The 14,453-nt window shown below is 51.7% G+C and overlaps 1 protein-coding gene and 1 long non-coding RNA gene across 11 annotated transcripts in view; one reads left to right on the forward strand and one right to left on the reverse strand.

The window, feature by feature from the left end:
• RAP1GAP2 (RAP1 GTPase activating protein 2) overlaps nucleotides 1-14,453 on the forward strand; it is a 213,128-nt gene that overhangs the window by 194,164 nt on the left and 4,511 nt on the right. For 7 of the 10 annotated variants that reach the window (XM_070478860.1, XM_070478861.1, XM_070478867.1 and 4 more), the window contains 7 exons: nucleotides 3,565-3,702; nucleotides 5,591-5,709; nucleotides 8,649-8,762; nucleotides 9,030-9,147; nucleotides 9,642-9,768; nucleotides 13,269-13,345; nucleotides 13,758-13,796. In XM_070478860.1, the coding sequence (XP_070334961.1) occupies nucleotides 3,565-3,702; nucleotides 5,591-5,709; nucleotides 8,649-8,762; nucleotides 9,030-9,147; nucleotides 9,642-9,768; nucleotides 13,269-13,345; nucleotides 13,758-13,766 (702 nt within the window). In that variant the 3' untranslated portion in view covers nucleotides 13,767-13,796. Of the gene's footprint in view, nucleotides 1-3,564; nucleotides 3,703-5,590; nucleotides 5,710-8,648; nucleotides 8,763-9,029; nucleotides 9,148-9,641; nucleotides 9,769-12,621; nucleotides 12,997-13,268; nucleotides 13,346-13,757; nucleotides 13,797-14,453 lie in introns of those variants that run through there. The other 3 variants (XR_011492172.1, XM_070478863.1, XM_070478862.1) reach the window with 3 other exon arrangements.
• Nucleotides 522-8,000, reverse strand: LOC139039042 (uncharacterized). Its single transcript, XR_011492173.1, has 3 exons — nucleotides 6,474-8,000; nucleotides 5,571-5,764; nucleotides 522-683 (listed from the first exon to the last, which is right to left on the reverse strand). It is a non-coding gene; the product is annotated as an uncharacterized lncRNA (long non-coding RNA).

The following is a 14,453-nucleotide window of genomic DNA, read 5'->3' on the forward strand; positions in this document are numbered from 1 at the left end:
CAAATCAAGCGTTATTTTAGGGTTTGGAGGGAGCCATTGTCTCTCTCTCCTTCGGTCCCTAAGGGTGCAGGAGGAGGGCTGACCCTGGGCACGCAGGTATCACACCAGGTGTCTGGCACACCCATGTCATCCTCATGTTTATGGACAAGAGGACTGTCTCCGAGAGGCTCCCGTGCTCTACTGGGAAGAACCAGGATGCAAACCACCCCCTGTTTGCTTTGAGCAGCAGATGGCTGCCCTGCACATCCCTGGAATTCCCTGTCAGTCCCTTATCTATCATTCTTGTCTTATTGACTCAGACAGTGGCACCAGGGCATTCAAGAAGATTCTTCCCTGACATCACTGTTGGAAATTTTTTTTTGGGGGGGAGTGGGGAGTGGAGGTGTTAAAGCTTCATGGTTTCTAACCACCTTTAGTCCATCAACCAGTTGAATTATATGTTGAATCTGAACCACTTTTGGGATCCTAGAGCCCTTGTATTTAGAGCCCAGGTTCTGAGTTTGGGTCCTGGCTCCATCTCTTACCTGCAGTGTGACCTGGGTCATCATTTACCTCTAGGGACCTTTTCTATCGGTGCTGTCCTCTCTGCATCTAAGAGTGGCAGGATTCCATAAGATCGTGTATGTGGAGCTCAGTAGATCAGATACCATCACACAGGGCTTATTACCCCTGTCAGATGTTCTCTGGAAAGAGACAGCAGGGAACACATCAGAACATAAATGACTAGGTGACATGGCGTTGTTGATGACTAGTGCTGGTGGCACCTGAGGGCACCCATGGAATGAAGTGATGCTGAGATTTATGGAGCACTTGATTCATTTAAGGATCTTTGATGTTTATCTGGGGAGGGACTCCCTAGCATGGTACCTACTTTCCTTGCCTTTAGTTCTCCAAAGGGTCCATGACTTAATGTTCTTTGCATGATAAAATGAATAGGATGTGGTGGCTGTTTTAACCATGTTGCAGTAAACTCTGACTTGTGGCCTAGAAAGGGCGAGAGGAGGAGAGAGATGAGATCCCTTAAGGGGTGTCTTTGGCTTAGACAGGAGAGGCTAGGTGGCATGAAGAATGTGAGGTTGGTAGGTTCCATGCTTATTTGCAAACAGTGTTCCTTCCTGAATCAGCTTTCCTTGTCAGGATGGAAAGGCAGGCAGGTTGTGGTTCTCATTGGGGCCGAAGCTTGAATTCCTGACCTTGAGGAAACACCCCTAGGGGGTCTGCTCTGTGGGTTGGGGGCACCATTCGTGCTGATTTCTTGGGACCACCGTGCTGCAGACCAAGCTTTTCTCTCAATACTTTAAGGGAGGGAAGGAGGTTAGCTTTTCCACATAAGGCCATCTCGTGGAGTGTGTAAGCTGACACATGCATGTGCGAGTGTGGGAATGAACCCGGTGAGGGCGGGAGCTGTGTCCACACGTTCATCCTTCCATGTCAGTTTTCTGAAGCTGAGGTTCTGCTGGTTCACACAATAAGGAAAGTCCATTAGCTCACTTAAAACAGGGCCCGAGGTGGCTCATGGTTATCCAGGTTTCTTCTCCTTTCCCCTCTGGCATCCTCAGCTCGTTGGCTTCGTCCCTCAGGCTTGATGCCTCTTGGCCCCAAGGTGGCTGCTGTGGTTTTAGAAGCAGACACGTCACATCTCTTTTGGGGGTCATTAAGTAAACCTTTCCCCAAAGCCCCCAGAAGGCGTCCCCTCATGTTCCACTGGCAGGGGGATGGGGAGTCATGATTTACTCCTTTGTCTCAAGGAGGAAGAGGGAACATTGGATTAGTGGTGGCTCTGCTATTAAAAGGTGGCTTGGCAGTGGAGGGGAAAGGCACCTGATTGTGAGCAACTAAGGATATCTGCATCCATATATGTTTGTATGTGGACCTGAGGTCCTAGGGCCCTGGACAGCTAATGAGTGCAGAGGGCGCCCCCCACTGGCCCTGGGTCTTTGGTGTCACCCTACTTTTAAGGAACGTGTCCTGTTCCCTCAGCTGACGTGTATGCTTCTTGGGGGCAGGGGCTGTGTCTTCTACTTCTTTGACTCCCTTCCCTTAAATCTCCTTATTCCTGGCACAGTGCTGGGCACACGGGAGACACACAACAAATGCTTATGACTAACAGCAGAGTAGCCACATACGAGGGTTATTTATGATGTGCTGGGCCCTCCGTATGTAAGCTCACCAGAGCCCTGCGGTGTAGATCTCCTCCGTTCCACTTCAGGTAAGTCTCAGAAAAGCCAAGGAACCTACCAGGGGCCCCAGCTAATCTACCAGCTGAGAGGTTGTGGGGCAGAGAGTCCAGATATAGGTCCTAGCAGTTGGACCCTGGTACCCCATGCTGGTGACCTCTAAGCTGCGTTACCTCCTGGCTGTATTATTGAGTCACCGAATGAGTGATTAAAGGGAAGTGATGGGAGAGTTTGGGGGTCACTAGAGAGAATTTCCCTTCCTAGACATTCAGGTCATCTTTGAAGGTGTCCAGAACCAGGGAGTATCATCTACGTGGTGGGCGGGATCCTGTGGGCCTTCCCTTGTCAGGAAATCCTCCCCTGGGTCAAGCTGAGCACTGCCTCTGGAGGACCACTGCCCGTGAATCTGATTCCAGAACCACAATGGTCTGCAGAGCCACCTGAGGGCACAGTCATCACCTCCCCAGCCCATCCCTGCTGAGGGCTCAGCAGCCTTGATTTGAGCTCTTCTCATCCCTGCCTGCTCTGTGACAAGCCTCTGGCCATCCTGGTTGTCCCCTCCTGGACATGTCACTGTTTGCCCACATGCCCTTTGGGCTTTGGTGATCCTACATGGGCCTGAGCAATTCCATGCCCCCACCAAGAACCCACGTCTCTGCCCAGTCTGAGCATGCATCTCTTCTTCCAGCAGCTGTGTCAGGTTGGAGGCTTGTCTTCATAGTCTCTTAAGCCCCTCAAACTGCAAGGGAGGCTCAGTGCGTGGATTAGTAAGAGCTTCTTATGGTTCAGCAAGGTGAATGTATTTCACATTGCATACAACGCACTTTGGGATGACGGCAGTAGGGCTAGCTGGTGCATAAATATAGAAATACATTTAATTCGTGCAAGAAAAAGTCAGATTGGGGTCAGGCATATGACCATATTTAGTCCCCACGTGATGCTGCATGGAGCGCATCATTCTCGTTTTACAGATGAGGAAGCTGTAGCTTGGAGAGGTGGTAGCCAGATGAGGGTCACCTGGGTTTACTGGGCTGTCCAAACCTCTCTTTCCTCACCTGTAAGATGAAGTTTACAGCCTTTGTCCACCTTGCTAGGAGCTGGGGCATTGGCCCCTCAGGCTCCTTCTGGCTGGTGTCCTCTCTGACCTCTGCCTGCAAACAGCCACCCATGTCCAGAGCATGGAGTATATGAAAATACTCTGCAAACAGTAGTGAGTGTGGTGTGGGCCGCACACAGTGTGTGTGTGTGTGTGTGTGTGTGTGTGTGTGTGTGTGTAAAATCGTGTGTACATGCTGAGGGCTCGTCTGCAGACCCTGTTAAACGGACAGGGTCATCGAGAGGGACCAGACTCCAGCCCTTAGGCCTCTGTCATCTGCTGTCCCCGCAGAGGGCCATCCGCGTGCGCAGCCACTCCATGGAGACCATGGTGAGCAGCCAGAAGAAGCAGCACAGCGGGGGCATCCCTGGCAGCCTCAGCGGGGGCATCACCCATAACAGCGTGGAGGTCACCAAGACGACCTTCTCGGTGAGAGCCGCTGGCCCGGGGGTGGCGCGTGGGACCTGGGGAGGGTCCTCCAGGCCCCAGTGGTGGGGGGGCCTGGGACCAGGCGACTTAGAGCAGGGACGACAGAGGGAAACTGAGGCTGTTTGAGGAGTGAGCCCAGGCCCTGCCTCTGAAATGGAGCCTGCATCCCTGGGGTTGGCCCGGCCTAGAGTCCAGTATTCTTGGCTGGAGAATCCCAGGGATGGAGGAGTCTGGTGGGCTACTGTCTATGGGGTCACACAGAGTTGGACACGACTGAAGTGACTTAGCAGCAGCAGCAGCAGCATAGGCCCTTTTGTTGTCCTGTTCCCTGAGTTTCCTCGACCACTGAGCCATCGCCAGGGCAAACCCTGCAAAATGGTCCTGAAGTGAGTTTTGCTTGGGGGCTTGGGACCCCTGACTGTGAGAGGCGTGTCCTTGCTTTGTTCTTATTAATGATAACAGTAGCTGTCTCCTACCCCGCCCCCGCCCCCTTAGCCCCTGCCCCCCCTCGCGCCCCTTCACTTGCCGGGCACTAGGCACTGAGCTACATCATTCATGATCATTATCTGATCCGTTCCCATGACAGCTCCTGGAGGAAAAGGAGGCCCAGAGGGTTTAAGTGACTTGCTACAAGTCACCCAGCTAAGCTGAAGAGCTAGGATTTGAATGCAGGTCTCCCTAATCCAAAGTCTGAGTTCTTAGTTACCGCGTAGACGGTTCCCAAGGAAGGAACCTGGCAGGTCTGTGGGTTTTAGTTTGGTCAGCTCACACCAGAGGCTGGCCAGACAAGGAGCCCATCAGTTCTTTAAAAAAGCAAAGTTACTTTGCATTTGCATGGATTATACTTTTTTCTTTTCTTTGCAGAACATGTCCACCACAATACTAATCGTTAGTAGTATAAATAATGTCCCACAATTTATTTATTTATTTTTGGCCGTACTCCATGGCATGTAGAACCTTAGTTCCCCAATCTTAGTTCCGTGCTTCCTGCATTGGAAAGTGGTCTTAACCACTGGACTGCCGGGGGAGTCCCTTGCACAATTCATTTAACGTATCAAATATTTTCATAGCTATTATCTGGCTCCTCCCCCAAGGTCTGTGAATGAGCGGGGCAGGGCAGTTTTATCTTTATTCTGTGGATGAAGAGACCGAGGCCCAGAGGGTTTTGTCACTTGCCTGAGGTTGAACAGCACGTGGAGGGCAGAAGCTGGGACCTGGGTTAGGAGCCTGCTGGGCTCTGAAGGTCGGCCATAGGCTCTCGTCTCCCCCTCCACGGTCTCCCAGCTCTCCACGGTCCCCTTGCATGTGGCTGAAGCAGAGTCACATTCTTGGGCTCCCCCTTCCTGACTCTGCTGCTTGCAGTCTGTCTTATTATTGGGTCCAATCTGTGACACCAGCTTGACCCATTTCTTGGTAGAGTCAGGAGCCCTGGGCACATGTGCTTGTCTATTGGCAGTTTGCCATATGACCTAAGCCAATTCTCCTCATCCCTGGGCTCCTTAGCATCCTCACTGGTAAAAGCCAGAGACTGGTCCAGGTCTCTCTCAGGACTCTCAGCTCTGTGGTTCTCAGTCTGAGTCATCTTGTCCTTCTAAATATGTGGGGCTCTCCTTAGGGTGCCCCTGACCTCCAGGAATTCTGGTCTTTGGTAGAGTGTTACCTGGGTAACAGGTGTGGCTTAAGAACACAGGAAAACAGGCTGCAGGTGGCTTGAGTCTCAGGGTCCCAGCTCCCATTCCCCCATTATTAGATCTCACTTTCCTGGCTGGCTTGCTGATTTATGGGGTCTCCTCCAGACCAGGGCCTATTTGTAGGTGGGAAAGGGGGATGAGGAGAAGGAGGGCTGAGTTTGGGGGGTCAGCACTCACTCTGGCAGTTTCATTGGCAGCCTCCGGTGGCGGTGGCAACGGCGAAGAACCAGTCACGGAGCCCCATAAAGCGGAGGTCGGGGCTCTTCCCCCGTCTGCACACGGGCTCTGAAGGCCAAGGGGACAGCCGGACACGATGGTAACTGTCAGTTCTCACCACTGCTGCAGCTGTCAGAGGCCAACCTTGGGGAGGGCTTGGCATAGATCGGGAGATGGCTTCTTGTTGAACCTGGTCCCCACTTCAGACACCTGCACACCCCCTGTCACTCATTCAGCTCTTTATCCACCGAGGCAGATTTGAGCAATCTCTGCACAGGACTTTCCAAAGCTTTACAATTTGCATTTTGACCCAAACTAGAAACACCATTGGGCTTCCCAGGTGGCGCTAGTGGTAAAGAACGCGCCTGCCAATGCAGGAGACATAGGAGTCGGGGAGATCCCCTGGAGGGGAGGGCATGGCAACCCACTCTCTTGCCTGGAGAATCCCATGGACAGAGGAGCCTGGTGGGCTACAGTCCATAGGGTTGCAAAGAATTGGTCATGACTGAAGCAACTTAGCATGCATGCATGCAGAAATGTCGCTACAGTTCTTATCTTTCTTTGCCTCCTTCTTCAGTGCTTACTCAGATGTCAGCTCTTATGGAAACCTTTGCCTGATTCTAACAGGCAAAGTTTATCAAACCTCCTCTGGGTTTCTAGAATGCTCTTTCTCTCTCTTTTTTGTTTTAAAACAACTCTCATATTGCATCATACTTCACCTGTTCTGGTCTTTCTGATCATTTAATCATTGAGCCCACTTATCATTTAATTCAGTAAGCAGCATCACTGAGTGCCTGCCCCGTGCTGGGCTCCATGCTCTGTCAAGAGCTACAGAAGATGAAAACTTACCTTCCAGAAGCTTACCATCTTATGAAGGGAAGGGAGGCGTTGGTGTCCAGGCCTCCAAGTTGTCTGTCTGCAGCCCTGGATAGTGCATCATCCCCTGGGCTTGAACATGCAGGACCAGGGGCAGGTTTATAGAAGGGGCTGAGAAAGCTCTATCTGAAACCTGTAAATGTGAGTAAGTCCTTGTGGGCCCCCCAGGAGAGAAGGGCAGAGTTGGGAGTGATCAGACTGCAGGTCTTGATAGGAGAGAGCTCTTGACTGGAGAAGGAGAGACAGGAGCTCCTGGGGTGGGGTGATGTTTAAAGAGGGACCAAAGAATATGGCCACACCACACAGTGTATAGAATGCCTGGGGAAGACCTGCGTTTAGGGGCAAGTGGAGAGAGGAAAGCCAGTAAGGAAGATTGGGAAGAAGATGAAGGAGGAGAGAGCCTGGAGATGCAGGGATAGGGGACGAATCTCAGAGACCAGGAGAAGAGACATTCCTGGAGGGAGAGTCAGCTGTGCCAAGTACACAGAGAAGTCCAACTCAAAGACCCAAACCCCGGCTTGGGTTGACAACCAGGAGATCATTGTGAAAGTGTTAGTTGCTCAATTGTGTCTGACTCTTTGAGACCCCATGAGACTAGCCTCTGTCCATGGAATTCTCCAGGCAAGAATACTGAAGTGGGTAGCCATTTACTTCTCCAGGGGATCATCTCGACCCAGGGATTGAACCTGGGTCTGCCACATTGCAGGCACATTCTTACCTGTCTGAGCCACGGGGAAGCCCTAGGAGGTCATTAGCACCCCATTAAAAGACATTGAGGCACTTCTTGCCTCTGGGATGGCTCTAATGATAATAATAAAAAGACAAATAATAACACATGTTGGTGAGGATATGGAGAAATTGGAATTCCCTTGCATAGCTGGTGGAAGTGTAAAATAATGCAACTGCTTGTAAAAACAGTCTGGCAGTTCGTCAGAGGGTTAAACAGAGAATTACTGAATGACCCAGCAGTTCCACTCCTAGGTATGTACCCAGGAGAAAGAATATATATGTCTATATAAAAAGTAGCATGCAGATATTCATAACAGCATTATTCATAATAGCCCAAAGTGAAAATAGTGCAAATGTTCATCACTTGAAAAATGGATAACTGAAATGTGGTATATCCATAACATGGAATATTACTTTGCAATAAAAAATAATGAAATGAGCATGGAATATTGCTTGCAGTAAAAAGTAGTGAAATAACATAGTACCTACTACAGCATAGATGAACTTTGAAAATGCTATGCTAAGTGAAAGAAGCCAGCCACAAAAAGACCACACTACATTGTATGATTCCATTTATATGGAATAGCCTGAATAGGCCAATCCATAGAGACAGTTGACCAGTGACTGTTGGCGGGGAGGGGAGAATGGGTTGTAAGTGCATCCAGAGTTTCTTTCAGGGGAGGCTGAAATATTCTGAAATTAGATTGTGGTGATAGTTGTACAACTCTGTGAATAGACTGAAAACCATTGAATTGCACTCTTTAAATGGGTGAATTGTATAAGGATTATTTCTCAATAAAGCTATTATAAAAATAAAAGTGCATGGAAGATAGGGCCATCATGTCTCCAAAAGTGAGCAGGGCAGTGGGCGTCAGGACCTGGTCTTTGTTAAGCAAGAAGAGGAAGAAACCCCGGAGCCCCAGACTGAAAGTGACCCACTTCCCAGCACAAGGGCCGCTTCATCACCTGGACCCAGGGAGCTCGTTTTACAGTCTGTGTGAAGTGTGGCCTCTGGAGTTGAGCAGTGGGTGGCCTGGATAGCACCCTGGGGAGCCCATGTGCATTGTTTTTTTCTTATTTTCCCATTGAGAGGTGATTGTCCCAGACCCCCTCCATTCCCTTTGTGGCCTGCTCTTGACCTAGAGCTCTGCCGCGTGAAATGGCCAGCCTGAGTGGGGGAAGGTGGACTTGGGCTCGGGCACACCAGCCTAGAGCTCTTGCTTGATGGTTCTTGACTCTCACCCGGGAGCCTGGAGTCGCCTCTGAGGGCACAGAGGACCCGGTGGTCTGCCGCAGTGTCTGGGGAGGTCTGGGTGGGCGTGGAGGTCCTGGTGGCACTGTGACCCCACAGGTCCCCATGGTGCTGAGTGCTGGGTGAGGGGCGGTTGTGGGCTGGCCCCCTGGCCTCACTCCTCTTCATCCTCACTTCCTCAGTGACAGTGCATCCAGCAACCCCAAGACCCCGGAGGGCGGACACTCTTCTCAGGAGATAAAGTCTGAGACCTCATCCAACCCCAGTTCTCCGGAAATCTGCCCCAACAAGGAGAAGTAAGAGAGCAAGTGTGGGGGTGGGGTGGGCTTTAGCCATCCCGGGCCCCAGAATACGTGCTCCACTCCCGGCTGGCTGACAGCCAGCTTCTCTTGCCTTGGGAACTCTCTGGAACACAAAAGCCAACACCAGAGCAGGGGCCTGTGGGGGGCTGCTGGGGGGCAAGCTCAGGTCTGCCGGACCTGCCTTACCCTTGGTCTCAGGGAGGGCCTGTGGGGGCGTCTCGGCGTGTGACCAGGGCCTGCCTGCCTTCCCGTTCCCTGCAGGCCCTTCATCAAATTGAAGGAGAACGGCCGAGCCAACATCTCCCGCTCCTCCTCCAGCACCAGCAGCTTCAGCAGCACGGCGGGGGAGGGCGAGGCCATGGAGGAGTGTGACAGTGGGGTAGGTGCGGCCCCGTCCAACCCTGGGGAGCAGCGAGGGGCACCCTGGGCCCAGGGGGATACTGCTCTGTGCATTAAAATAGCTCCTGTGGGCAGAGCCTCACGCAGGCTCGGCAGATTAAAGGGGAAGTGAGGAAACGGGAGAAAGCCCAGTCAGCGATCTCCACCCTCTGGGAGCAGTGGTTCAGGGTGGGGTGGGGGGGTCCTCCCTCAGAGTGACACTCCCTCCCTCCTCAGAGTGATACTCCCTCAGGAATATCAGCAGAAAGGGTCAGAGGTCAGACTGAATGGTGTCCCTGCAGTGGGCTTCCCAGCTGAAGGAGGGCTCAGCTCTCCATGGGACTGGGTCAGGGGCAATTCCTGGGGGGCAGGGGAGAGGTTGGAGTCGAGGTTGGAGGCAACAAAAGGAAAGAGCAGGTCCAAGGGGGGTAGTAGGAACCTGTCTCAGGTCTGCCGAGGGTGGGACTGCCTGGCTCACCCAGTCTCTCTCCCCAGAGCAGCCAGCCGTCCACAACCTCTCCCTTCAAGCAGGAGGTGTTTGTCTACAGTCCGTCCCCAAGCAGCGAGAGCCCCAGCCTGGGGGCAGCCGCCACCCCCATCATCATGAGCCGGAGTCCGACAGGTCAGTGGTGTCTCATGGGCGGTGTGGACCATGTGGCTGGCGGGGGCGGGGCTGTGGCTTGGCCGCTGTCGGTGGGGTTCAAGCCCCAGGCACGCTCAATTGTCCTGTTTCCATTTCAACCCCAAAGTGTTAGGGCCTCCAGCTCTGCCGGCTCACCGCATCTGTTCATCACCCTCCAGAGGCTGTGTTCTCATCCCCTCCTTACTTGTGGGGAAACTGAGGCTCGGAGAGTTCAGTGCTTTGCCAGAGGCATTGAGACTGTGTGATTGGAAAGCTGAGGCTCTTTCCACTGACCTCTCCGTTACCCCGTCACCGACCCAGGGCCTCTCTGTCATAGGGACCATCTTGATAATACAGCTATAAGGAGTGGGAAGCATGGTACAGGTGGACGGAACTGCAGTGGGGAGGCCTGGGGGGAGCCCAGAGGCCGTGTCTGGACCCACGTGTGGTTCAGTGCTGCTGGAGTGCGTGGAGGGGGACGTGTCAGAGGGGAGACAGTGGCTAGACAGCAGGACCACCACGGGCACCCTGGTGAGGATTTTGCTTCATCCTGTCCCCGGTGGGAGACATTGGAGGGCCTTCAGTCTTTAAAGGCCCTTTACTAGAAGGAGGAGAGAGACTGTTTTGGTGGCTGCAGCTGGCTGAATAGAAAGGGTTGGTGGGGAGTGGATGCAGGGAGGGAGAGCATTGAGGGGTCACGGTGAGTGGTGAGGGGTCACAGGGCTATGGGATGGTGTCTGGGGTGATGGGAGAAGGATGTGGATTCAAGGGGTGCCCAGGCTCAGTAGTGAGGGCTCAGGGAAGACAGAGTGTGGGCCCTTCAGGGTTCTATGATCCCTGCAGTCAGGCAGAGAAGGAGGAGGCAGCTCTGGGGAGCGAATGAGGGGTTGGAGCCCAAGGGGTGTCTAAGCAGACATGTGTGGTTGGCCTCACTGGGCACTGGGCGTGCCTGGAAATCAGACAGTTGGTCCTGCCTCTGAGGAGGGCAGTATTATGTAGTGGAGGACTCTGGAGCTTGGCTCCAAATCCTGGGTCTTCCACTTACTAGTGATGTGCCAATGGGCAGGTTACTGAGCCTTTTCTGTGTCTCCGTTTCCCCAAACGAAAAAGGGAGGGAGCAGAATATTTCCTGTCTCACGTAGTTGGTTGTGTGATGAGTAAATGAGCTTATGGTTGTAAGAGACGCAGAACTGTTAGCCTAAGTATTTGTTGAATAACAGGAAGAAAACAATAGCTTAATGAGTGGTTCTCAACTGGGGGTGATGCTGCTTCCTAGGGCATGCTTTTCAGTGTCTGGAGGATTTTTGATTTTCATGATTGTGGGAGGGGAGTGTCCTGCTGGCATCTCCTGGGCAGAAGTCAGGAATGCTGCTAAGCACCCCACAGTGTACAAGGCAGCCCCCTGCCCCCCCACCCCACCCCCTTGCCCCCAAACAAAGAGTTATCTGGCCCATAATGTCAGGCTGGGGTTGAGGAACTTTAGTCTAAATGATAGAAACATTTAAGGCCAGTGGACCAGTAGGGTCATTTAAACCACGGTATTTCTGGGGTTCTCATGGTGAACAAATGTTGACAAATGATGACATGCGATGTTAGGGATAAAGAGAAGGCATGGTTCCCAACTGAACAATTGTTTATGTTAGGGTGGCAATCCCCTGTGGCTGAGCAGCTGTGGAGCTGGGTTCTGATCCCGGTGCAGTGTTGACAGGCCCACCTCTTTGAGTCTCAGTTTCCTCATCTATAAAGTGGGGTAGTAATGTAAATTCCCAGATTTTTTTTTTCAACAAGGCTTATTAATTAAATATTGAAGGAATGATTGAATCTGTAACCAAGCCTGGATCCTACTTGGTATTAAATAAATATCCAAATAAATAAGGTTTTGAGTAAAAGGAGGTTTAGAGTGTGACTTGCTGAAGGTCGCCTAGGGCAGAAGGGGATCTCCAATAGGTCTGTGACTCCTGCAAATGCTTATTGCACCCCCACCTCCCATGAAGTGTTTAACCCTGGTGGGGGGTGCGCTTCTCACTCCCAGCCCCACAAGAGTTGTGCTTTATACCTGTAGGACTGGAGTGGGCTTGTGGAGATCCGGAAACCTGTTTTAGAGGAAGAGACAGGGCTGAGGGGAGGGAGCTGGCTGGGAGGGCTTGACATCCAGTCTTCCATAATCTCCAGTGCCATGGTCATTGGTCATTTCATACGTGAGCTCCCTGGGGTCCTGAGAGGGTGCTGGCGGCTCACACCGAGAGGTAATCATAGCACCGAGTGGAAGCCTTGAATATAAAGCACCAAGAGTAAGTCAGCAGTTTCTAGATGGAGTGTACTAAGCTGTAGATTATCTCAGCCAGAGGAAAATCAGAAAGCCAAGCGAGCTCCCTGCTGTCAGCGGTTAACAACTGGCTGTCCCCCTCCACCCCCACAAACACATATGTTTACTTAAATTTTACTGATATAAAGGAGCTGAAGCACATAATTTATAAATAATGATATTAATAAAATATACAGCATTCTTTACTATAAATTCCTCAGAGTCAATTGATTCTCACAAGATGCTTTTATTGATATTTGCCCAACCTTTGTATCCATAGAAAACGTAAAGTTCCAGATGATGAATGAGTCTAGTTGTTTTGACATGAATGATGATTGATATTATTCTGTCAGTGATGTGAGCAGCTTCTCTGTTGAATCAGATAATAGTTTTCAAATACGAAGAGTATTTTCTCAGTTTTTTGTGCCATTTACAATGTAATGACTAGAGACAAATACATTATCAAGTATAATCCATTCTGTTAACATATGCTCCATGAGTTTCTTACATCTAGACAAGAAAACATTAAATGAAGCTCTGATTTGTAGTGTTTGCTGACTTCCGTGGTGTGACTCTTCCTGGCTGATCTCAAGTATCCGTGTGACGTGGAGTTGGGAAGAACTAACTGACATAACGGGGGCTTCCCCGATGGCTCACTGGTAAAGAATCCGCCTGCAGTGCAGGAGACGCGGATTGGATTTCTGCGTCAGGAGATCCCCTGGAGGAGGGCGTGGCAACCCACTCCAGTATTCTTGCCTGGAGAATCCCATGGACAGAGGAGCCTGGTGGGCTGCGGTCCACAGGGTCACAAAGAGTTGGACGTGCCTGAGCGATGTGTGAACAACTAAGCACGCACGTGCATCAGACATAATAGATGTAAATAATCTTAGGAGAATAAATAATAGTAAAATGTACTGAAAATACTAGATGACTTCTGAGTATTTATTACCTTTGATGAATATAATTTAATTGTAAGCTTGTAGAATTAAAAAAAGATAACTGTGTGTAACAACCAGCTCATGACATTTCTAAAAATGTGAGAATTGTCTCTTGTGAATCAGCACAGGTCAGCTAGAGTGCCTAGTGGAGAGGACGCCCCCTGCTTCTCTGGGGTTCCCTATCCAGCTCCTATCCGCCAGCCCCAGTGACCTCTGTAGCCCCACCCTCCTCTCAAGGGCATTCGTCTTTTTCCTAGATGTCAAAAGCAGAAACTCCCCGAGGTCAAACCTGAAATTCCGCTTTGATAAGCTCAGCCATGCCAGCTCCAGTGCGGTAAGGATCTAGGGACGTGGGGGGAGCCGGGGGAGCCTTCCACCTACCATGTGCCCATCTCCTCCAGAAGCCAGCCATCCTCCCTGGGGTTGGAGGAAGAGGGTGCCTCACACCTCACATGGGGGCAGGGAGGAAGCTCTGGTCTGATCTGTGGGTGCCATTGGTCCCCCATTGGTCCCCATGGTGCAGGCATCAGCCTGGGGTTCATCATCCACCTTTCCATACCTCCTGTATCAGAGCCACACCCTTGGACACAGGCGGATGCAGGTTGGAAACTGTTGGCTCCCGGGGCCTCATGTCCCTTCCCAGGCTCTCTGGAGAGATGAGCACCAAATATACAGAAGCTGTGTTGTCAGTGGGGATTATGTGGTCTAGTGATTTAAAACTCTCATATGGATTTTTCTTGAAACAGGGTCACTAATGTGAAAGAGGAGTCCTTCGCTTGTCAAAGGTGGGTCAGGTGTTGGTCCTGCTGAGGCCACGAGGGAGGGTGTGTCACTAAGATCCAGCGTGCTGGTGGTCTGATACCCAGAGAATGGCCAGAGAGATCCTGACTGCTGGGGAAGGCCAGTGCCTCTTCCCTGGAGTCTCTATGGTGGGACTCAGGTCTGGATGGGGAAGAGGGCACATGGCCTCGGGTGCCCATGGGAAGGGTTGCCTGATCGGATTGGACCCGGCTCACTGAGCATCTCCCTTCCCCGGAGCAGCCTGTTTCAGCATGCAGAGGGCAGTAGCCCAGAGCCCTCCTTCCTCAGTTGGCCCCTGGCCTCCCTGTTTTGGCAGCCTTTCTCTCCTCGTGTCTTTGTCCAGTTCTCTGAGATGAGGCATGTCTTCCCTGTGTGTCCAGAGATGCCCTGGTCTCCTAAATCTTGTGCAGGATGAGCCCAAGGAGAACCCTACCTCCTAGCCTCAGTCAGGAACTCATGAGGTTTTCAGCAGAGCAGGGCACGGATCCATCTCTCCACCGCCAAGGCCTGGCCTCCTGCTAAGGAAGTTACTAGAGACCCGTCTGACTGCCCAACCTTCTCCCTGCCATGGGGCTCCCAGGGGTATGAGTCACGTTTGGAACCAAGGGGAGGAGCACAACTGAGAACTCACTATGTAAACC

The sequence above is a fragment of the Odocoileus virginianus genome, chromosome 17, assembly GCF_023699985.2.
Source record: "Odocoileus virginianus isolate 20LAN1187 ecotype Illinois chromosome 17, Ovbor_1.2, whole genome shotgun sequence".
Lineage (NCBI taxonomy): Eukaryota > Metazoa > Chordata > Mammalia > Artiodactyla > Cervidae > Odocoileus > Odocoileus virginianus.